Raw genomic sequence first — 24,447 nt, forward strand, 5'->3', positions numbered from 1 at the left:
TCTCTCTCTCTCTCTCTCTCTCTCTCTCTCTCTCTCTCTCCTCTCTCTCTCTCTCTCCCCCTCTCTCTCTCCTCTCTCTCTCTCTCTCTATATATATATATATATATATATATATATATATATATATATATATATATATATATATATATATATATATATATATATATGTATATATATATATATATGAATATATATATATATATATATATATATATATATATATATATATATGAATATATATATATATATACTATATATATATATTATATATATATATATATATATATATATATATGAATATATATATATATATATATATATATGTATATATATATATATATATATATATATATATATATATATTATATATATATAACTTTTTGAAACGGTTTTCTACCGTTTATTTAAAAACTTCCTCTGGGTACCTAATTTTATGCAGTTTTTAGCTTTATTTCTTTCATATTTTTTTTTATTTAAATAAATTTTGAAAGGAGTATTAATGGCAATGAGAAACTTCTGTTCTGTCATTTCGATAAAGTAAAGTATTACGTGTTTTTATAAAATTAAATTGAATGTGATTGAAAAATTTTGTTATGCAAGCTGTTAAAAGGAAGAATGTGTTCATGTTTTTCGGAAGTTAAAACTTGAAAAGTGTTACAAATTAATAAAAAACAAAACTGATTTAGAAATTAATGAGAATGATTGGCAATAAACAAGAATCGTCTCTTTGGACAACATGAACATCTGACTTTACCTATTCTTTGGGCAACAGGAAGCATTACTTTCATTTTCCCTTTGGGCAACAGAAATTGACATTTCTTTCAATTTTTTATCCTTATTTTAAATGTAGATGTAGGGATAATTCGGAATTGTATAATGCGAGAGAAATAAATAACATTTTTAATATCCGCCCCTTTAAATTTACGAAAAATGTTTATGATATGCCTTATATTGCCTTATATGTCTCTTTATTAAAGAAAACTTATTATTCTTAATAATTATCTATTAGATTCATAACGAGCTTTTAAGACGACTCTTTTTTCTTATAAGACGTTTTTCTGTGCTTACTTGAACTATACTGTACTGAAGAGCTTACTGTATGGAAGAGAGTAAGTCTCAAATTTAAACGTATGACTTTGTTTTTTCTGAATATTCTAAACTTAACCATTATTTGACTTTTTAAATAATCATTATCAAAATGATTTATATATATATATATGTGTGTGTGTGTGTGTGTGTGTGTCACTAGAAAAGAGTAAATATTTAAGAAAATATATAACTTTTACTTTTTAATTAAATAATTTGAATTTGCGTAATACAAACTGTACACAAGCAAATCATGTTAAAAGAAAAATAGTAAAATTTATACCATGCTCTACTTGCTTATGTTTGATTTCAACTGTCTGACATAAAATCTAATTTTAAAAAGTTTTATTGATAACACTAGGAGGAAATTTTATTTTTCGTATAAAATATTTTCAAAATAATGAGTAGTGTTTTTTTACTATGATCACGATCGCTACTGGGTTTACGAGAAGGGGGCTCATTTAGGGTTCCATGAGCGAAAAAATGTGGTACCGCTGTTTTAAGGTACAATGTGGTACCGCTGTGGTACCACTTTTTTAACATCATGCTGTACCTTGTTCTAAACTTTATCAACATAACCTTTTCTAAATATATGATACTAGTCTAAAAAAACAAATCAATTGACATAAATACAGTATATTCCAGACAAATTTTCGGTGTTATTTGAATTACTGTATTCTAAGGCATGATACTCTCCTCGATTCAATTGATGTGCAAGATATAATTTGTGATATCTCCTTAAAATAAAAATTGTGCATTATAATTTATGCTACAGAAAATTGAGAAAATATAACTTAATGAAATTCAAAGGGAGGTATGTAACATTGAGATGTAAAATTGAGCCGAGATTAAACTTTTTGAAGCAACTTAATTATGTTTGCAAATCGAAACCGTGCATTATAAAGCCAATCAATACTAAGAGTATGTTAATTCATAAGGTTTAGGAAACTTAATCACATCGTAATGAAATTTTTTGTATTTTTTTTAATTCGAAGTAGATTAAAATGGCTCACCTCCTTTTGCAACATGTACGGTTTTAATCAGAATCGATTGACTTAAGACATTTTCCTTCCAGTTGCATCTACTTTAAATTTCCAATTAATAAACTACTCTACCCTTTTCTTGTTAGGAAAATCTTAAATTCTAGGTGAGAATTATTAAATTTAGTTTTTATTAAAAAAAACTTACAAAGAGATACAAAAATACTGCTATTGCTTAAGACAATATACAATTTAAGACTTTGCAAAGGACTTCTAATTTTGAAATTCACTCTCATGAAAACTTAAAAACTGGCTCACCTTCGAATCAACAGTTTTAAATCATAAAAATTTAAAAAATATTAGTAATGAGAGAATTGCTTACTAATTATCTGAGTGTTTAATGTAAAATATAAATTTTCATAATTGTATTGAAATGTATTCAAAGCATGCAGAGTTTAAGTTAGTCTTTTATTACTACTTTGCTTCATCTTTATTTCCATTTTTAGACTAAGATTGTTTTCATCTTCATCTATTTTCCTGAATAAATTTATTTTTTCTTCTTTTTTTTTGAAGTTCGTACTTACGAATTTTTAGTAAAAATACTTAAGATTTGATTTTATTAATTTTATCAAACTGAAAGCACTATTTCATTCCAGATACTAAAATATTCTATTTCACACATCCTTCTTGAAAAAAATAAGAGAATTACAGATGTTTTCAGTGAAACAGTTTGCAACAAAAACTTTTGTCTGGAAAAGAAAAGTTGTAGCCAACATAAAAAATGACATTTGAACCTAGCTAAAATGCCAGTTTCATGCAGTATATATTTTGTCTTAAAGCTGCTAGAAATAGTTATCTAAAGGCTTTTAAAAATATTATTTACTTTTTTCTACTTCTTAGAGAAAAATTTTTGCTTATATGAAAAAAAAGAAATGCCAACAAAAAAAAATGGATTTATACTCATCATGTAAAAAAATAAAAATAAAATACAGCAAATTAAATTATAATTTAATTTTTGATAAAATTATAGAGTTATTTATTTTTCGAAATTCTTACTAGATTAATTTTCCTTGAACCTTTTATTAGAGGGAATTATAACTTTGTAAAAGAGAAAAAATTTTTATTGAATAAGCTGTTACTTGATTACGATTAAAAAATGTTTCTTAAAATAAAGCAATGCTTTTTTTTAATTTTCAATTCCAATTTGCTGTTATTATCAACAAGTTCAGTAATAATGTATATATATCAAATTTACATAGATTTGTTGGAAACAAATATGTAATAAATTCTTCGACGGAAGTTAAATAAAATGTTTACATGTATTAATCTTACTACTCAGAAAATACTATACTCTATTTTTCATTTTGTATTACTGCTATTTGTCAATAACCTAAAAATGAAAGAATAGTTTTAGATCAAAATTTTAGATATAGTTAAATCTAGAATTTCACTTTTTTTGTTTTGTTTTTGTTTTTGTATTTTAGTATAAGGGCATTTATCAAAATGTGGGGATACAACGATCTAAACTGTTATTTCTAATAACAATTAAGCCAAAATTTAATTTGCAGTAAAAGTTTTTAAGGAAATTTGTTATCCTAACTAGTTACAGGAATTAACAAAATCTATTGCAAATGGTTTGAATAAATTTCTTTAAAATATTTCTTCTAACTAAAGGGTCAACTTCGGACATTTTTGATACTATCTGAGTCAATGCAATGCAAAACTAAATATTTAAATAGCATCTAGATGTTTACAAATAAAAATAAGAGCTTCAATAGAATGCTTACTTGATAATAGTCTTAATAGATAACAGAAATAAATAAGTTGCATTTTAATGAGTAAAGTTTTTCAGGAAAAAGCTATTTAGTGTTCTAATGAATGTTCAAGAAAGTAACATACGAAATTGCGCTATTATTTTAGCAGAAACTAGATTAAAATCAACACTTTTAACTTATTTATTCATTCTCAAAGTAATTTTTTAAGCATTTGAGCATTTTAGTTTCATTTTTGAGAAACATTTCTGCTACAAAGTGTCATTTTTTTACAAGTAAGAGTTAAGATGTCCCAATCGTGGTAACGTACGCACCATTGTCCTTTAATTCATTGCTAAAGTAAATCTGATTTTCTAGAATTCATTGAAAAAATTTACTATAGAGCTAATTTCATTTAAATAGAGACAGAAAAAAATAATGAATATTTAGTACATATAATATGAATATTAATAGAGTTCAGCATTAGCTTCCCATTATCTTCTCCACCTTTAGCCTATAAGTTGCCGCCATATTTTGTTTTATACTTACAGTGAATTTCACAACTTCAGTAATAAACAAGTACTATGAAATTGTTAAAACATGGATTGAAGAATAATGCGAATTATAGAATAAGTTTGATTACAAAATGGAGCTATGGCAAATCATTTACCTTGATTAGAAGTATATAGCAATGATAAAAGACAGAATGCACTGACAATGCCGTTCCTCAAAACAGTGCTTTCTGCGTCTGAATAGAAAAAGAACACTCTGATTTTTAGATAGAACGGTAAGAAGGATGTGGTTAATTGAAAGTTATCCTTATGTACATGCAGGGTACAATTATGACTAAGATGTATTTGAGATTTCAGCCGTGATACACGAGAGAATCTCTTTCAGTTTTATCATTTGATGTTAAAGTATATGGTGAGAGTAAAACTGACAGCTTACGTAAAAATGTGCTTCATTTCTCTGCTAATTCCCTCTAGAAGTCGAAAGGCAATATGAAACGATGCCCTTAATGATATTTTTAATTCCGAATGCAGTGTACAATTGAAGGCTTTATTGTTAGTGGGTCAATTAATTAGTTAAGTAAAAAAATCGCAACTGCACTTACTAAGAAATTAGTCACCTTTTCATGTTTATGCAAGTTATTTCCATCTTATTTTGAAATTTGTAAAGCCCACTTTATTGCGACTTCCAATTGAGAATTGTTGAAGAAAGTTTTAGCATCCATTGGTCTTACCTAATATCGAAGCCTTATGGGGGAATTATTAAATCGACCATGTCAACCGTCATCTACCATAAGGTACGTCTAGGTAGAATCTAGTTAGCAAGTCTTATATACTAGTGAATTAGTATGTAATATTTATAGTGGTAGTTACGCCACATTACTCCCCTTCCAGAATTTTATCTGCAATAGAATTCGATGAATGAATACCACTAGTTGATTTATGCTTTTTTTTAAGCGCTGTATTTTTAGGCAAATCAACTGTTTAATGTGGACCATCCATCGATGTTGGCAAATTTATATCGTGTCCGCAAGTCAACATTATGGGTGAATGTTAAAATCGACCATGTCAACCGTCATCTACCATAAGGTACCTCCAGATAAAATCTAGTTAACATGTCTTACATACTAATGAATTAGTATGTAATATTTATAGTGGTAGTTACGCCACAACAATCAATTGACTTTAACCTCTTAAAGGTGAGAAAAATTAAACAGGTTTGGAGTATTAAAAAATGGGTTAAAGTTATTAACAAAAATTTAAAAACAATAACAACACAGAAAACGGAACTAGAAAAATCACGGTAACCATTGGAAGTAAATCGCGACAGGTGGACTTTCTCGTGCTATGGATATACGGTGGGGATGAACTCATGTCTCTAACATAAAAAAATAATTGCTTTGCGGAACTATCTTTCTTGATTTACATCTCTCGGCTAACACGGTTTTTTTAGTTTGTTTTTCACTTTTTATTTTTTTTTTAAATTTATAGAGGCAACTTTGCGTTTTCTACTTTAAATCAGCTTTGTTTTTCCGCTGCATGTTTAATCTTGAAAATATGTGCCTATTTTTGAGCTCCCAAACCATTCCGACTTTTCCACCCACACAATTTTTGTGGAAAATGAAGTTTTCATGTCAATTATATTTTTCGCTATTGTTTCTTAGGATCATTCAATTTATACTCAATGAATTTTGTCAAAATGAACTAAAAATGGCGCTGACCTACTATTCAATTTAAGCCTTCAAATGTATTTTTCTCTATACTCGATACCGAAATAACAGACAGCTTAATTTTTCAAAAAAAAAAAAAAATGCTTTAAAGATTTATTATATGATTAAAAACCATAATGTAGTTTCCAAGAAAGAGTTTGGCATAAAGTACAGATTTTTCTTTAAAAAGGTAAATTTTTTTTATAAAAAGAAGAAAGATATATAAAAAAGTTACAGAAATTACCTGCCTGGTGATAATCGCTGTTAAATTCGAAGTTGAATACCATCCATTTTCTACCGGATGTGAGGCAGTATCTTGTGGTTCAACAGATGTCCCATCTACTAACCAAGATAATTCTGCTGGAGGATTACTGACATCAGAACGACAATAAACCGTAACTGATTCGCCTCTGCTCACTTCTGATGGTCCATCGATGGTTATATATTTTGGAGGAACTGGACACAAAGACAAATTCCAGTATCAAAGTATGGCATTTGTATTTTATTTGTTGAAATTAATTATGAAATTTGTAGTCGAAAACTAAGTATTTTGATTGTATTTTAAAGTTAATAATCTATTTTTAAGTACCTGTACAAAAATACTTTACCGAAGCATTTAATTTGTATTTGACCTACATATTGATTAGTAGATTTTTAGAGAAAACGTTATTTAAGGAAACACGTTTTATAAAACAAATCCATTTTTTTGCATAATTAGCATATAATTATTGTTTAAATTATCATACAGTTTTGAGTGCCCAAATGCAGTACAAAAAATAATGAATTATTATAATAAAATTGAAATCACTAAAAAATATTAATTTTGCATTGAGATTAAAAAATAAATAATCTGTAGTTCAAAGTATTATACGTGCTTTAGAGGTTCATATTTTTTGTTTTAATAGGTGTTATAACTTAAATGTTTGATAAATGAAGCGATTTTGTACGCAATGCAAAAATTAAAATAACACGTAGGAAAGATGTGTAAATTTAAAGTATAAAATTATACGAAAATTTAAGTTTAATTTCTGTGTGTTTTTTTTTGCATTTATATAGTATATTTTTAAATTACATTTTTTTCAAAACTACTTTTCTTAAACTGTTCTGACACAACTTTCAGTCTATAATAAAGATACATTCATCAAAAAAAAATAATTAACAATACTATACTAAATTTAACGCCAATATGTTAAACTTAAAAGAAATCTGCTTAAATTAACCATTGCAATAACTAAATAATATAATTCCATAGCTTATTAAGTTTTAAAAATATTCTAAATTCAGATACATACCTTATTTGAAAAATGTTCCAATTATTTTTGAAATTATTTTCAAAACTTAAGAGACATGTCTATGTGTAACGCTAAAATTAATAACAAATCACTTACCTGTTTCATTTAAGAAACTTTCACAGGTGATTGCCATGACTTCATTCAAATCCAAATTTATAAAATATTTCTGTTTCGTTAATATTATAATAATTGACTAAATTACTTTGAAATTTTAATGAATCTTTAATTTTAATCCCAATTAAAAGTAACAAAATTATACTAACGCTTACTGGTGCAACATTAAAGTCACTTACATACAACTGAAAGTTTGACTGTAGTGATGAGGGGTCTTGCAGTTAAAGGATTAGAAGCTGCGCAAGTATAGACAGCATTATTATCTGAACTTTGAACGATTATTGATATGGTGTTGCTTGAATCCCTTCCTACTGAAGAAAAACTTCCTTTGATGGTATCTCCGTTTCTATACCAAACAATGTCTGCAGGTGGTTTCCCACCACTTGAAGAACACGTTAGTATTAGTTTATCACCTTTATAAATCAAGTCTCCATCATGGTAACCTTCGATCACAGGATGGCGGGGAGGATCTGAAAATGGTAATACGATATTAAATACAATTATTAGAGGATAAGCGCATTATAAATAAGTTGATGCATAAAAGTAAATTGAATTAAAACTAAATATACGTGGAAGCAATACAGAACTGGGTGCACAATATACACAAATATGGGAGCATTAATGTGAATAAACAAAAATGTTTTCCGAGTCCCAAAGCCCTATTTCGAAAAGTAAGTGCAGAAAATACAGAATATATAAAATCATAATCAATCCACTCATATGAACAATATGTGGAACTCAATAAAAACGGTCCAGAGATTCATTGAAACTTTTTTGTTCATTATAAATGCAACAAATAAAGCAGTTTTAAACGTTTCTAGGTTTATTGGAACCATTAAAGATGAGTTTAGGAATCAAATAATGATTTTTTTTTCTATAACCGCCATTTTTATACCCTGTTTCAATTAAAATATGTATTTAAATTATATCTTTCACAAATATCTTGTTTAAATACTTTTTAATTATTACAGTTCAAAATGCGCTATTCAAATTAAATTTATTCAATACAATTGCCGTCACATTTTAAATTTTGTGTAAATATTTATTTATCATAAAATTTATAGAAAATAAATCAGATTTTCTGATAGGTGTTTTTTTTAAATAAAACAAGTTTACTCATATTTTAAGTTTTCCTTTGATATCATTTTTTAAACCTATAATTTTTTCACTCTTTTTTACTCAAAATATTCACGCGTCATGAAATATAAATGCTACCGATAGGTAAATATCTTTTGTGAATCGAATTTCACTGTTTTTTTTCTACATTAAAAAATTATTGTACTTGCAAATTATAAAATTAATATATGATATGCTACACTGAGAAAATATGTAGTTAAAATTACCAGAATATGGTAACTTTTACTGTGTTTCTTGATCAATAGAAGCAAAGTAAAATAAAAAATTAGTAATTTTCATCGAAGTGCTTCGGTAATGATTTTGGTAAACATAACAATAAAAAATGCTTTTATAATTTTTGATAACATTTCATAAATCTGGTAAAATTTGGCTATATTATTATAATAGCAATTATTTTGATTAACTCTACTTTACAATTTTAAATTCATTACTAAATGTGTAGTAATAATAACTTTAATTTTAAAAACTAAAATTTCTGGTAAATTAGCTCCCCATGGATGTGAAAATTACCAAATGAATGGTTTAATTACCGTATATTTTGGTTTTATTAACCATATTTTTTTTCTATAAATTTCACTAAGTACATTGTCATGATTTTAATGGAATTTTTTTTCTCCGTGTAGTATTGTAGTTTAATGTGCTTTGCTAAGTTCATTTTATCATTATATGGTTTAATGTTGTTTGTAAACCTTATATTTATATTCCAAACATTTAAGCAAGCCTATTTATAATTGCAGTTATTCATAGCTAAAAAAATTCCAAAATTCCACGGAGCATGAAAAAAAAGCATTTTATTTTTCTTGATCAAAATGGGATCATTTTGATTACTCGTATTTGCTGAAATGACAAAACAAATTATACTAATTAAGATTTATTTAATATGGAGATGAGTTTTTTTCTAGATTTCTCTGGAAAAAAAGAACATACTGATGTTTAAATTTCTAATAATTATATACTTTCTTATTTGAATTTTTTTTGTTTCAAAACAAGTAATTTTATTCATTTGTTATGCACTGCAGAGGTATCTTATTATCTTTAATTATAGGACACTTCACTCAAATCTTTTATTAGTTCGATATACATAAATGAATGTATCTATAAATTATATGGCAGTGCAAAATGAAATAACTTTTTTTCTGCTTATAAATTACTTCAATAATTGCTTTCTGTTTTAAAATGAGATATTGTCTTTCATTCTGTTTTAATGTAAAATTATTTATGTCACACAGTCCTTGTATGTGAAAGGATATCAAGGATGAAGAATTCTATCATATGATACGGACTGTATTTAAAATATAGTTTAGCGGTGTAATGGTTTAAGGGAGATGTATGGAAATCGGGGACTTGTAGGACTCTGATTCCAGTAGAGTAAAAGTGATTTGATATTATAGAAATTCAAATTAGAGTTTAAATTATGTAAGCAAAATTATTACTCGAATAAATATGTTGAAATTTTACGAAACATATTACACTATGGTGTAATAACTATCCGAATTAAGTGCTAAAAAAGGTGGGAATGATTATTTTATTTCAAGTTGATAACAAATCGACTGTTTATACACAATTTAAAGGACATAGTTATATCCTTAAACCAATAATAAATAAATTCAACAAGTTCAAATGTTTTTACTTCATCCATGACTGGCAACAGGACAAGGATATGTTTTCATCGTTTATGATTGTTCTGTAATTTTTTTGGAAAATGAAGTTAAATTGTATTTTTATTTGAATTGGAAGTGATATAATCGATGGCAGAAAACTCCAGCTTTATATAATGAGTGAGTTCCCTTAATTATCAAAATTAATTCTGAAAATATGAACTCTTTTAATTTTCGGCAGGCATCAATTGGCGAACTTGGTTTAGCTATCAAAGAGCAGTTTTCAAGATCCTAAATAATTATTTAAAAAGTAACTTACATGACACAGTAACTTATAATACTATTTACATGAATTTGCCAGTTGTGTTTAATAATTTTGTAATAAATGCAAAATAAAATTCTTACTGTGCTGTGCTCATATTTGATTAACTAACTAATTTTATTTTAAGAAAAATTGCGTATATGCATTTTAAATTAATGATTTTTACTTTATTTTGTATATCATAAATATCATTATTTTGTATCATTTCTAAAAGCTCAACTGACTATTTTGTGTATCATATCTTAGAGTAATTATAAATTTTAGGGTAACTGAATAACAAAATATAGTATCGGCTACTTTACACCAATGAGTATAACCCCCTTTTTCTATTCAAATATAATCATTTACCTTGAAAAACTCTTTTAATACTATCTGAATGAAATGCACACAACTTAACTCAATGAATCACTTGAAATATAAAAACAAATTCTTGAAATTCCAATGTTTCGTAAATGGAACATTCTGTTTTTAACTGATGCCTAGCAGTCCATAATAAAATAGTGGTCCATAAAATAGTAGTCCATAATAAAAAATGTATTTTTAGTGAACTATATCACAAGCTGGATAAATATTTTCAAATTATATCAAATTTCCTAAATTCATGAAATAATCAAACAATTAAGGAAACTGATCCAAAGTAAATGAAAAAAAAAATACTTCGAAATCTAAAATTATTAAAAATTATATCCCTCTGACATTAATTGCTGGTTAAATTTAAACTTAAAGTTCCATTTTTGGATCATTGGCGGGTATGCGGTTTTTACCGATTTACAGGAAAACCTTACAGAAAACTATTGAAACTATTCCAGAAATCAGGATTCAAAAGTAAAACAATTCTAAGTTTTTCCAAAAACTAATTTCTGAGCTAGAAATATGCTACAAATACTTCAAAAGCAATGAAAACTTTTTATCTCATGAAACGACAACTAACTATTTCTGAGATATTAAAACTTTCAGTCACCTTAAAGACGAAGCAAAAAAAGTGAGATAAAAGACGAAACGAAAGTAAAAATAATTGTTCGTAAAAGAGTTACAATCCAAGTTATAATTCAATTGCAACTTTTGTCCTTTTAGGTACTAAGGTGAAAAAAGAAAACACACATACTTCAGTAAACCAAGAGAAGTGACTGGGGATTTTAAAGTGAAAAGAATTTCTTTTAACATTCAGTACCGATTCCTTTAAGAGGTTTTAATTTGGAAAGAAATGCTGATTTTTTTAAGGGAGAGTTTGGTTTCGTATCTAGAATCATGTATTCTAATAAAAGTAACTATAAGTATAATAAAAGTAGCTGGAACTTTCTTATTTCATTAAAAATCAATTTGTCTCAGTTTCTTCTATTTTTTTAACTATAAGATGCTTTTTTAAATAGAATTCTAAAAATATTATAAAAGAACAAAGAGTTAACGCATGCTTTGAAAAAAAATATGAAGTCGTTTAATTGTTATGTTATATAAACGATTATAGGTTGGTAAAAAAATTATTTAATTTGTTTATTTAGTTCTTTCTTTTTTTATTTTCAAACAATCAGTTCAATTTTCATTAACCCTGATGTCTCGAAGGTTGCCAATATTTTATCATGTTTTTCTTTATTCTTTTGACATTTAGAATTATTGAATTTTCAATACTTTTATTTAAGAAGAAAAAAAAATGTTTTGATTCTAGTCTCTGATTTTATGTTACAATAAAAATAGGTAGGGGAGAGTGGGGTCAGTTGTAACATTTTTTACTTAACTATTTTTAACTAACAAAAAATCCAATATATTATTATTATTAATTGACAGACGAGTAAAGTAGACTATCCTCTACTAAAAAAAAAACCTTATTTTAAATGTTGCTATATTAGTTATTAAAAATTTTTGACAGTCGTGCACTTGTTACAATTGTCCCCACTTACGGGGTCAATTGTAGCAGCTCATAAATTCAACTAAAACATAGCTAATTATACATATTATCATAGTTGTGATATATTTTTTAATTGATCAAAATAGTAGTGAGATTTTTGGAGTAAAAATAATAATGAGCAAAATGGTTAAACTTTTAACTTTAAGGGGAAAAAATTTTAATTTATGCTGTGAAAGGTGACAAATAAAATAATGCACATGCAACATAATATAAATGATATAGGAAACTATTGGTGGTTCTTAAAGAGTTAAGTAATGGTTTGTAAACATAAGATTATTTATTTTCAGCTGTTGCAATCGTCCCTTTACTTATTGTTACAATCGTCCCCAAGACGCCATTTTCGCTTCATTTGTTAAAAACAATACTAGTTAATTAACAAAACAAATCTTTTCTTTTAAATGTTAATTAAGGTGTCCACTTACATATTCGGTTAATAATTTTGATTTGTTTAGACAAAATTACTTTGTAACAATATAATATTCTAATACCAAAAGAAGTACTTACGTAGCGTGAAAATATCTTTTGTGATGTAACTCTTTCAAAAGTACATAAAAATGGTTGCCAGCAGGGGTGTACATGTTGATTTATTAAATACACCTAGTGCCCCACCTAGGAACCAAATCTAGAACCCGACACTCGAAAGTTTTGCTCTGTTACAATCGTACCCTGTTATTATTGACCCCACTCTCCCCTAGTGTTCTCTGATTTCCGTTGCAACTTAATTTTTCAACTATATGATGATTGGATGCACAATACCAAAGATTTGATTAAATAAATAATAAATAAATAATCCCAAAGAGCAAGAGTGGAAAAAAATATTACTTGATTAAAAATTATCCTCAAAAATATACAGATTGAAAATAACAGTCGACATGTTTCAAGCGTTAAAAAATAGGTGAGCGTTTCAAGACTTGCTAAAAGTGAATGAGAAGAAACAAAAGTGATTTGAAATATAAAACTTAAAGTTACCAGTGAAAAATAGAGAAGAAAAACTAGAGAAATCTGCTGTTGTTGTTGTTGTTGCTTATCCTCTAATTGTCTGACGAGGTCAGACAAGATCCAGTAAGTTGTTGACCCTCAAAAAGTCGATTACAAGAAGTGGAGAAGCATATAAGTCCTCCTTGGAAAGGCCCAAGCAGTCGAGGATATGTTCTGCTGAGGCCTGCTGGGCTTCACATTTAGAGCAGACTGCATAAGTCTTTTTTCCTTTAAAGTACGAGAGACTGTTCGTGTGTCCGCTTGCCAGTCTGGAAATAGCTGTTTGAGATGCTCTATCACCTACATGAACAAGTGAAGAGCCCGGTTCCTTGGCCGCATACCAATGATGAGAGGGAGGGATCCTCCACTTTTTTGATAAATGGCTTTTGATTTTGGATTGATACTCAGAAAAGGTAAAGGCTGAGGACGAAGATGTTAAATGACTACAGCCCTCCTTGGCCAAGCGATCCGCTTGCTCATTTCCAAAGATGTCAACGTGGGATGGTATCCACTGAAGATTAACGTCGTGGTGCTTTGAAATAAGTTGAAGTTTAAGAAGGATGGAGATGCTTGTTTTGTCTCCAACTTTAGTCCAGTTGTGTAGGTGTTGAAGGGAGCTGCGACTGTCCGACAGGATCCAAAGATCTCCAAAGTCACTCTCGTTGATTATAGCATCGATGCCCTGTTCAATTGCGATTAATTCACTTCGAAAGACTGAAGTGAAATCAGGATAACGGAGACAGATGGAGTAATTTAGCTCAGATTTTTCAATGAAGACGCCGCTACCCGCTAGGTTTCCGAGTCCACTACCATCTGTGTAAATTTTTACGGCGTCACTGGGAATCTCGCCTAAAATTTCCAAAGCTAGCTGCCTAAGTTCAGCTGGAATAAGATCTTTCTTTGTGACCGGAGCAGAAAAGTCGAAGTGGAAATGGACTCGGGGGATTCCCTCTGAAGGATTCAGACAAGATATTAAGGAGTGGGGCTCAACGTCTTCAGAAGGCAAATGCAGAAGTTCAGCATGACTGAATGGACTGTTTTTCTTCAGTCGCTGTTTGTTGCGCCAGTTGTTAAGGTAGAGAGAGGTTCTATTGTGCTGACCATAGCTAGAAAGTTTGTTGAAGTAATTGGTGAGATTAGCCTTTCTTCTAGTTTGGAGGGGTTGAAGATCAGCCTCAAAAAGGACTATTTCCTTAGGGGAACTACGTCTGAGTCCAGTAATTATTCTTGCAGCACTTAGTTGAACCCTTTCCAATTTATCCAGGCTAGTGGCAGAAGCACAGGAGTACACAGGAAAGCCATATTCCAGGATGGGTCTAATGAGAGACAAATAGGTATCTCTTAACGTGACAGCATCGGCTCCCCAATCTTTGCCCGCAATATATTTAAGTAAGTTTAATCATTTTCTGCCCGAGTAGTGCCGTTTTCTTCTTAGTACCCGTGAGAGAATTAAAAAAAAAATAGAACAAGGAATAATACCGATGTTAGAGAGGAGCTAATCAGTGTAAAATGCATTTCTGCGCTATGGAAAGGTGCTGGGGAACTAATTTTGCTGACAAGTGAATCAACATTCTCTTGACCAAACTATTTGGACAATGTTTCCAAGATTGAGGCTACCCCTCATATTTTGGGCATCAAAAATTATATGCTGTCGAAAGCAAGGTATGTTTATTGAAGGAAAATATGTTTTTGCCCGATTTCGTAATTTGAAATATAGTGTTCACTAACTAATAATCAGATATCAGGCCACCCTCTCAAACTATTGAGATTTAGTCATATTATGTAATCCAATCACAAGGTTAGAAATTATTCAGAGTGCTTAGTTTTTTTTTTTTTTTTTTACATTTTGTATCACCTGGTACACACTTTTTTTTTCTCATTTATTGTAAATAGGTATATGTTGAAAAATAGAAAAGTAACTCTTCCATTGGCAATAATTAGCACTGAATAAATGAATGCATTAAAATATTATTGAATCTTTTCTTTGAAAGAATTCTAGCATTGAGGTAAAGAAATTCTTGGAAGTGTGCTGAGAAGATCCAGAGTGACAAATTTTTTAACGGTAAGTTTGTTTTATTTATATTTTTATTTTCATTTTGAGATGAGTAATTGAACTTGAAGAATGTTAGAGACTAATAGTGATTCATTTTTGCACTTAATGGTTGAAAAAATACCATCTGCATTTTCTATTAATAAAATCAACCACAGGAAACATGGGGTAATGAAAAAGATAGTAAAGAGCAAGAAATTTATACTTAGATTGTGTTCAAAATTTAAGATATTTTGTTTCAAGTAAACAACCTGGTAATTTTGAAAAATAATGAAACTCAATATTTGCATTGGAAAAGTTTGGGCTGATATAAATTCATAGTGACAGCGCCAATCAAAATTAAGAAATTATTTATGCAATTAACATATTTGGTTAGTAATGGAATTAACATATTTGGTTAGTAATGGAATAAAAACTGCGAGAACAAAAGGAATATTATTTAAGTTTTTTAGTTGCCTACTTTTTTGAGTGCTAATGTTTTAAGAAATTATTTATAATAAACACCTAGAATGTATCACTAATTCACTGATAATATTAAACTAAATTCCAAGCAAGTTAGTTTAATATTAAAATAATGTGAGGAATAAAATAAATTTCGATCATTAATTTCTTTTCTTAAGAGATACATTTGTATTTTTTCTGAATAAAATTTTAATATTAGTTTAAAAATGTAATTATACATGTTTTTATCTAGTTTCATTGTTGTTAAAAACCAATATATAAGATGATAAGAGAAAAGAAAATGACAATGAAAAAGAATAAATGCAATCTTGAAATAAATTAGTTTAAAAAAGATTCTCCTCATCACTTTAAATTTATCATTTTTTAAAATAAAGAGTGTAAATAAAGACAACCTCATTTAAATATATTGTCAGTTATAGGGAATCCTAATGAATGCATAGTAAACAAAAAAATCTTGAATATTTCTTTTGATGATCTATTGGTAATGAAAGTTAAAAAGTAAGTTTGAAACCTAAAATCTAAATCTCTGAATTTTTAGAAAGATATTTTTGAATAAATTTATTCACTGCTTAAAGAAAAGTAGGGCATGCTTGCATGTTATTGTTAGTTACTTGAGAGCTATTGCCTAACTTTGACTAGAATCAGGAGTATTGTTTAAAATATAAATCTTCCTTTATTAGCTTTAGATTTAGAGGTTTAACGTAGATATTTAATCCGCTTGAAACATGAAATATTTTCCTATACTGTATCCTACGCAGAATCTCCATAGACAGAACTAAGAGGAAAAATTTCATATCTAAAAATACGTTAGTAATTTCATGCTTCCAAAAGTTTGACAAACTAAAAAGAAACTGCTCTGAATTTTGATACCAGCAAACTAAATCTCAGGAAAAATCCTTATTGCGTAAAAATTATTGAACATGGAATTTTATAAGAATGTGTTGCTCAACTTTCCGGATTTTATATCCTGTTGTATAAAATTAATAATCTCATCTTTAAACTATATTTAAAGAAATATTATTATTTGAATTTTAATATTAATGAAACTACAATTGCGTCTTTGTATTTCATCACTTAAAGACAACTTTGTAATGAGTTAGATTTCAAACAACTCATGATTGGCCTATTAACCATCACATTAAAGAAAAGAACATTCTCAAATATTTTGATGCAAGTTTTCTTCTGCTAATTAATATATTTATTGATTAATGATCACATGTAACTTTATTTCACCTTGAATTGTGTCTTGAATCTCTGTGAAACGCACTCGTATCACGCATAACGTCATGCAGGGCACACAAATGTGTTCATAGCCAAAATAAAACTTGATTCGTCTTTGAATGCTCTTTTTTATTCCGAAGGCATTTTATGCATATTGCATTTATTTCAAAAAAATTTAATGCACATTGCATGAACAAATTTTTCGTAATTTATAATAACCATTTATAGCATTTTACGCATTTAGTACTTTTAGATTCCGAAATTACTTAAAACTATTTCTCAAACAATACGTCGAGAAGGAATGGTAACTTGCGTAGCAATAGAATCAGTACATATTATCAAAGTAGACATACTGATCAATTTAGGAGCCCATATATTACTAAACACTGAACACATAACATAATACTTAACACATTTTAATACTTAGCGCATTTACATTATACATAATACTTAACACTAAATTAATACTTAACACTAAATTAATACTTAACACTAATTAACATAATACTTAACGCATTTTGTACTTCTTTTATTAATCGTCGTTTTAAAATTACTTGATTACTTTCTTTTCATTCGGCTTGCTTGTGAAATCGATGTTTGACCTGTGACTAAGTGAGTTTTAATTTTTCTGATGATTTTGTTTGAGTTTCTTTTCTTAATTTGTTATTTGTATTTCATGTTTTTCCTGAACTTCTATACAAAATCATCGGGGTACTGAGGAAGTTAATTTAGGCATTTGCTTCTCCCTCAATTAGAAATGGTTTTGTTTTATGGCTACCGAGGCCGGTACCCCCTGAAGACGTCGGCTTCGGTGGCCATATTTTTATTTTCATTTCCTTCGTTTCCTTTATTGCTTTTTTTTAAAATTCCTGCTGCTTTTCAGCGCGTTTCTTCAACGAAGTTTTATCTATTTAGAATTAAAAATATTCGTGTTTTCTTTTAGTATTGATTTAAATAACGATATTCTAATCGCAAAACACAGGGTATACTTTATGTTAGCATTACTGCAGTTTCAAATGTGTCAGCAAAAAACCATGAAAACATCATACTTACATAATACACCAACGCCGACCGTTGTTTTTAAAGGTTTTTCTAGGGCAGGATGTAAAGCTTCACAAGTAAAGCTAGAGCCACTGGTGTCTCCTTTAGGATATAAGGTTATGGAACTTAACGTGGAATAAAGTTTTTCACCTTCCCTTCTCACTGTTGTTCTTGATGCATCTGGGAATAAACCGTATTTTTGTGTTGTATATATATATATATATATATATATATATAGATAGATAGATAGATAGATAAAACAGTTGACATAAATTCTGCTTATTTTTATTCCAAAAAAACAAATTTAATAATAGAAGAATAGAATTAGGAACCTTTGTTTACATTTTATTAAATAACTAAAAATATTTTTTAGAAGCTAGTTAACAAAATTTCTGAAGTGTTATACTTTATTCGATAGATTTGTTTTTTACATGAATCTTAATATTTATTAAATATTATTAAGGAAAAATTTTTGCAACAATTTGAAAAAATAATTGTTATAAAATTTCTGTCAAAAATCGTTTTTTTTTTCCTCATAAATAATCCTCACACAAAACGAATATTTTTCTAGAAGATACAAGCTCTTAGAAGTATTTTTATTTATTTACCAATTTTTATTTAGTGCACCTATATTACCGTTGCAATATTGGTAAATTCAAGCTATTTTATAAATCTAAATTTGAAAATGAGGGTTTTAAAATTGTTTCCAATGATTTTTGAATTAAAATAATATTCAATGAATACAAAATAAGTTGCATTAAATGATTTTTATATACAAGTTTATAACGAAAAAAAAATAATAAATATTTCTAGGAAAGATGATAGGATTGTGTTTTCCCGACAGTTCAATTTATTTTGATCAGCGTATTTGCATAGATATTTCATCTCTGAGTAATCCGAAATTCATAGACAATACGACGCCTCGATCCTCCAAATCTTTTCTCAATTTATGCTGTTTATGTAGATCACTTCGATATATATATTCTATTTCTTTCGAGATTCCGCTACAGGCAGTAGAAGATTCTGATGAGGTTCTTTAAAACTCAGTTTCTAAAAAGGGTCGATATAAGCCATTATTGCGAAGAAACTACCCATAAATTCAAAAACTACCACCTTTAACCAGCCATTAGAATCTCATCTTATTACGGTGAATTGAAGAATTTCTTTCCAAAAGTCTCAAACAAAAAGTAACTCTCATGAGTATCATTATGTACATTTTTATGTCCCTGAATTTCTTGATTTTTATTATTTTGGAACAATTACACGCGATGTGTGATACATGAAAAAACACTTGCAAATGTTTGCCAATAGTCAAAATCGTTTTTTGGGTATTAGACAGCTAACATTAAGGAACGGATGATATTATTAAAAAAATGACAAGAAAAAAATATGTTTCCCTGAATAATTTTTGTTCCTATAATATGATTTTCAATAAGTGGTAGGGTTTAAAGGGTTGATCTCTAAAATGCTAAATATTAATATCGTATGAGAATCAGTCTTTAAAATTAAATCTCAAAATGAAGAGTGGAGAAGTCATTAATTTTCTTCCTTTTTTGCATAATTCTTCAGAACTTTTTAAATCTTTTCTTTTTAAATCTTTTAAATAAATATTGCTTTACCGAATGTTTCCACGCAGCAAATATTTCTAACAATTATTCATTATTTTTTTAAATTTGCATTTAATAGTTGTCGAGAATCTTTTCAACTGTAAGATATATTAATATTTTATCAGTTTAAGGAATGTTATTTCAATAGGCAATGTTCGGCTTAAATTTAGATTTATCATTTAAATTTAAGTTCTTTAAAATGTTTTGAAATTTTTATGCCCTAGAATTCAATATTTTTCGATTATTTTCATAAATAATAATAAAATAATGATATCTAATTCTTAAAATTAGTTTTGCGAAAAATTATCTTTGAATAAAGGAATTTTGTAAATGAATGCGAAAATTTTTCGATACACATAAAAAGCTCTCGAGCTATGGTGAAATATGCTAAAACTGAAATTAATATTAAATTCCCAAAATTTCGAACACTCTCCTGTCCAAACTCTGTTAGAACTATATGTTTTAATTGAAGCTAACTCCGTATTTTGAAAATCAAAAACCCAAATCCATCAAGAGTTAAATCCGTTTATTAAAGGAAGAGTGTTTTTCCATCTAACTTTCTAACTAATTTTGCATCTAACTACTTAATAATGAACTGTAGTAAATTACCATATTTGAGATTATGACTAAGGACCATTAATACTGAGAATAAAAGATATTGAAAAGGATAGAAGTTATTCAGTGTGATATCTTTTTAATTTGGGTCATCTTACTAACAATTATATTGTTGTCATGATTACGAAGCATTATTAATTCCTTAGGAAAAATTATTTAGGAAAATAATTATTTAAAAAAAAATTTAATAAATAATTTTGATCCCCAATGATTTAAAGTTTAATGTAAATCAACTAATTACGTGGAATTCTAATGTTTCTAAAAATGTTTATTTAAATCCTAGTTTTAAAAATAACGGTTACTCATCATTGATATTTTTTACCGTCCAACTAGGGAGAATGTGGGACTTAAAATTTTAAAACTAACCAGCTATCTCTTCCAATATTATTCAATAAATATTAATTATTTCAATAAAAATCCTGGAATTAAAATGTATTTAAAATCCGACCACTTATTAATTACAAACTTTGAATTATCCATTCAAATATGCCATTACCTTGCGCAATTTCAGTATTTGGTTCAATCCAAGGTCAAATCAACCGCGGTTCTTTAGTTGCTCCTTAAAACTATATCTTACTACTCTCTATTTATTTTAATTTCAGTTGGAAATCTGGAAATTTAGTAGCGGAAATACTTTAGATAATAGTAATTACAATAGTAAGATATTAGTAATTACATGACATCCGTTCTGCCCTTTGGATTTTTCTTTCCTTTTATGCTCCAATTCGGGTTTTGCTTTGTAGTTTTCGCGAATTCTTCAGATTTTTACTAGATAAACTTTATTTTCGAATCCATTATTTTACTTTTATTTATTCTTTTTACACTTTTGGAGCTTCTCACACTATTGCATTGATATATTTTTTTTAGGTATCTTAATTTGATATTAGAAAACACTATTTTTGCGGATACACTGTGGAAGAAGGAAAGCAGTAAAATGGTTTGGTCTTTATTTCTAGTTTCGTTTGCGTGTAAAAAGAATGGTTTTATTTATTTGCATTTTTTCCTTTATGGATTTAAAAAAGAAATATTATTTTTTTTTAACAATTTATAGAATACTTATAACTTTTTTTCTTGAATGATATAAACAATTTAACTTTTGTAAGGTTCTTTTCTTATTCTGGGTTTGTAATTCAAAAGTTTTTCTTATTTTCATTCTTAAAGTTTTTTTTTTATTATCAATGCTGACAATAAAATTTAATTTGCATTCTTTTTGCAATTATCTTATAAAATGCCAGCTAAAAGCACATACTTTATTATTTTCTTATTAGTAATTTAATTTTTGTTATCTGTTAGCTTAGTCAATTTATTTTAAACGTAGGCATTTTACTTTATATAAGTATGTTTTTCTTCATTTTTTAATTTTTTAATTTAAAACTCATTTACAATTACATTATTATTACACTTTGTGAGGCATAAAGAGTAATATTTATCTTCGGATAATTATCCTTTTTATCGAAATGCCTCCCTCGTAAAGGAATGCATCATGTAGTGAACCTTCACGTTTATTAAATCAAGTTTTTATAATATAATTCCATTGTCCTTTTAATATATATATATATATATATATATATATATATATATATATATATATATATTACAAAATTACACATATATGTATGTAATTTTGATATGTTTTAATACTTTTATTGAAAAATTAAATCTATACAAGGCTATTAAATTTATTTATGATTTTTTTCGTCTCCAAATCCTTAAAACGTTATTAAATAGCTCTAAAATAGAAATCCTTCAGCCTAAACTTTGAAAAGAGCCTCTTATTATTTTCGCAGCTGTTCGCTAGCTATATTTCCAAACTTAAACTTCTTTCAAAGCAATTCAATTATTTGCAGTAAAAATATCTAAAAATATCTGTTCAAGACGGTACCAAATATCTGTAGTGAGAAAATCCCAAAGAATAGAGGTTTTCAAGAGTTTACAACACTTTAAAAGGAAAAAGAAAATTGGATTCACAACTTTAGATATGAACTGAAAAGTGCTATACTGAGGCATTTCTTATTCTTAACGTATTACTACTGATTTTTAAAATATTTTCAGTAAGAAGGAACTGTTACTGGAAATATTTGAAGAATTTGTGTTAGCCGTAAGAAAAATTTGAAAATAGTATGACATATTTGGCCCATACGCGTAGGTGAGGAAACTTCATTTTCTTTCAGGTAAAAATCTTTTTAGAGCTTTGAATATTGGTTAGAAAATTTCTTCGATTCCTTAGAAAACATTCCTTACGGTGTATTTCAAAGCAGCTGCATCAGTTCTCTCCTCGTTTTTCAATAAATGAAATGGAGAATTTGAATTCAAAAGATATCTTTATTGCAAGACAGAAAGCCGTTAATATGTGTTTTATATATTTAGATAGCAATATGTTTATCGATAGTAATAATTTAAATTCTGATTATAAATTGGTTTGATGGTTTATATTTATATACGTTACTGTGAAAGTGGTGGTTGTTGATAATAGCAGAGTAGCTTTGGTAAATGTCTGAAATATATCAAGTTAAGTCTAGTTATGTCTAGTTAAGTGCCACTGCCCGGTATACATTTGCTCGGTATGCCTTACATAAATGTTTTTTTTTTTTTGAAGTCAAGTGCCACTGCTCAGAATGCCTTTAACCGGTACTCCGAACACTAATGATTCTCCTAATCTATTCTCAGCAGATATTAAAATATCGAATAAATATAATACAGCTAAACCCAGCTATAGTAAACTCCCAGATATAGTGAACGAAATGCTCGCTCCCGTGCTGTGCTACACGCGTATAATGCTATTTTTTGTGGATATAGTGAACCAAAAAAAGATAGGAAGTTGGATATTATGAACTTTTTTCTGTTGTTGTTGTTGTTTTCGTATGCCTGTTAAGGCAGAGGGGAGCGAATGTTCCTTTTTTCTAGTGGCGCCATCTATGGCCAAGAACTCGACTTCTGCCACACCCATACGTCGCGCTCGTTTATAGGGCGGACTTTTTTCAGTCATAGACTGATTTATTTTTTTCATCTTTTGTAATAATTTTGAAATTTTTACTTCGAAATAAATGCATATACTGCTTTTTCAAATCATTAACAGCATGGAATGTAGCAAAAAGCATTTTTCTTGTTTGCTTTATTATTGAAAATCATTTTTGAATTGGTTCAGCATTCAGAGAAGCCGCAAACTTCCAGTATATTTACAGATGCTTAAAGTCAAAGCTGATGAATTTGCTGAGACTACTTTTATGTGCTGGAATGGCTGGTTAGACAGGTTTAAAAAGTAAAATAACGTTAATTCCGGAAAGTTGGGAGTGTTATCGGAGAGTCGGGAAATGCTTCCATATCTGATGCTGAGGGTAGCTCATCAGCTAAAGATTACTATTTTTTTTTGTTCGCAAGACGAAGAGTAATAAAAAATAAAAGTTAGCACATTTTTGTTGCTACATATTATTTTTCAGTTATTTTTTAATTTCATTTTATTGGTCATTTATTCATATAATGTGTGATACGAGAGGATGTTTAGAACTATTAGTTAAAATTGCTTGCTGAACGGATATAGTGAAGTCCCGGTTATGGTGAACCGAAATTTCGGTCCCATGAAGGCTCACTATAGCGGGATTTGACTGTAATATCAACGAGTCAATTAATAGCAAAGTAGATATAACAAATATTCCGGACTTTTACCAAAGCGTATTGATTGTTGACATTCACCGAGGGAAAGTAAGCTGACAGTCTCTTGATTTCGGTCGGTTATTTACGGTTACACACACACACACACACACACACATATATATATATATATATATATATATATATATATATATATATATCAATGAAGATAAAACAAAGAAAAATTATAGACACATGAAAAAAAGGGGGGGGGGAAATAATAAGTAAAAAAATAAGAAAAGGTTAAAAAAAAAAAGAAATTTTATTTACAAAAACCGGAAAAAAAGATACAATCTTTTCATCAGCCCACACGATTATATCCACAAGACAGAGTGCTTTCTGATATTGTATTAATAAAGCCAAAGCAAAATATATTAATACAAAAGTGTAAGGAGCACTCAAAAAAATTTTTTTACAAGAATTA

The 24,447-nt window shown here is 28.1% G+C and overlaps 1 protein-coding gene across 1 annotated transcript in view; it reads right to left on the minus strand.

Moving 5' to 3' along the window:
• LOC107452704 (adhesion molecule nephrin-like) overlaps nucleotides 1–24,447 on the minus strand; it is a 435,364-nt gene that overhangs the window by 188,730 nt on the left and 222,187 nt on the right. Inside the window, exons 6-8 of the mRNA XM_071188109.1 lie at nucleotides 18,166–18,333; nucleotides 7,621–7,911; nucleotides 6,280–6,491 (exon numbers count right to left, since the gene is read on the minus strand). Of these exons, the coding sequence (XP_071044210.1) occupies nucleotides 6,280–6,491; nucleotides 7,621–7,911; nucleotides 18,166–18,333 (671 nt within the window). The remainder of the gene's footprint in view (nucleotides 1–6,279; nucleotides 6,492–7,620; nucleotides 7,912–18,165; nucleotides 18,334–24,447) is intronic.

The sequence above is a fragment of the Parasteatoda tepidariorum genome, chromosome 12 (genome assembly GCF_982258835.1).
Source record: "Parasteatoda tepidariorum strain Cologne lab strain chromosome 12, Ptep-v5.0, whole genome shotgun sequence".
In the NCBI taxonomy this organism is placed as follows: Eukaryota; Metazoa; Arthropoda; class Arachnida; order Araneae; family Theridiidae; genus Parasteatoda; species Parasteatoda tepidariorum.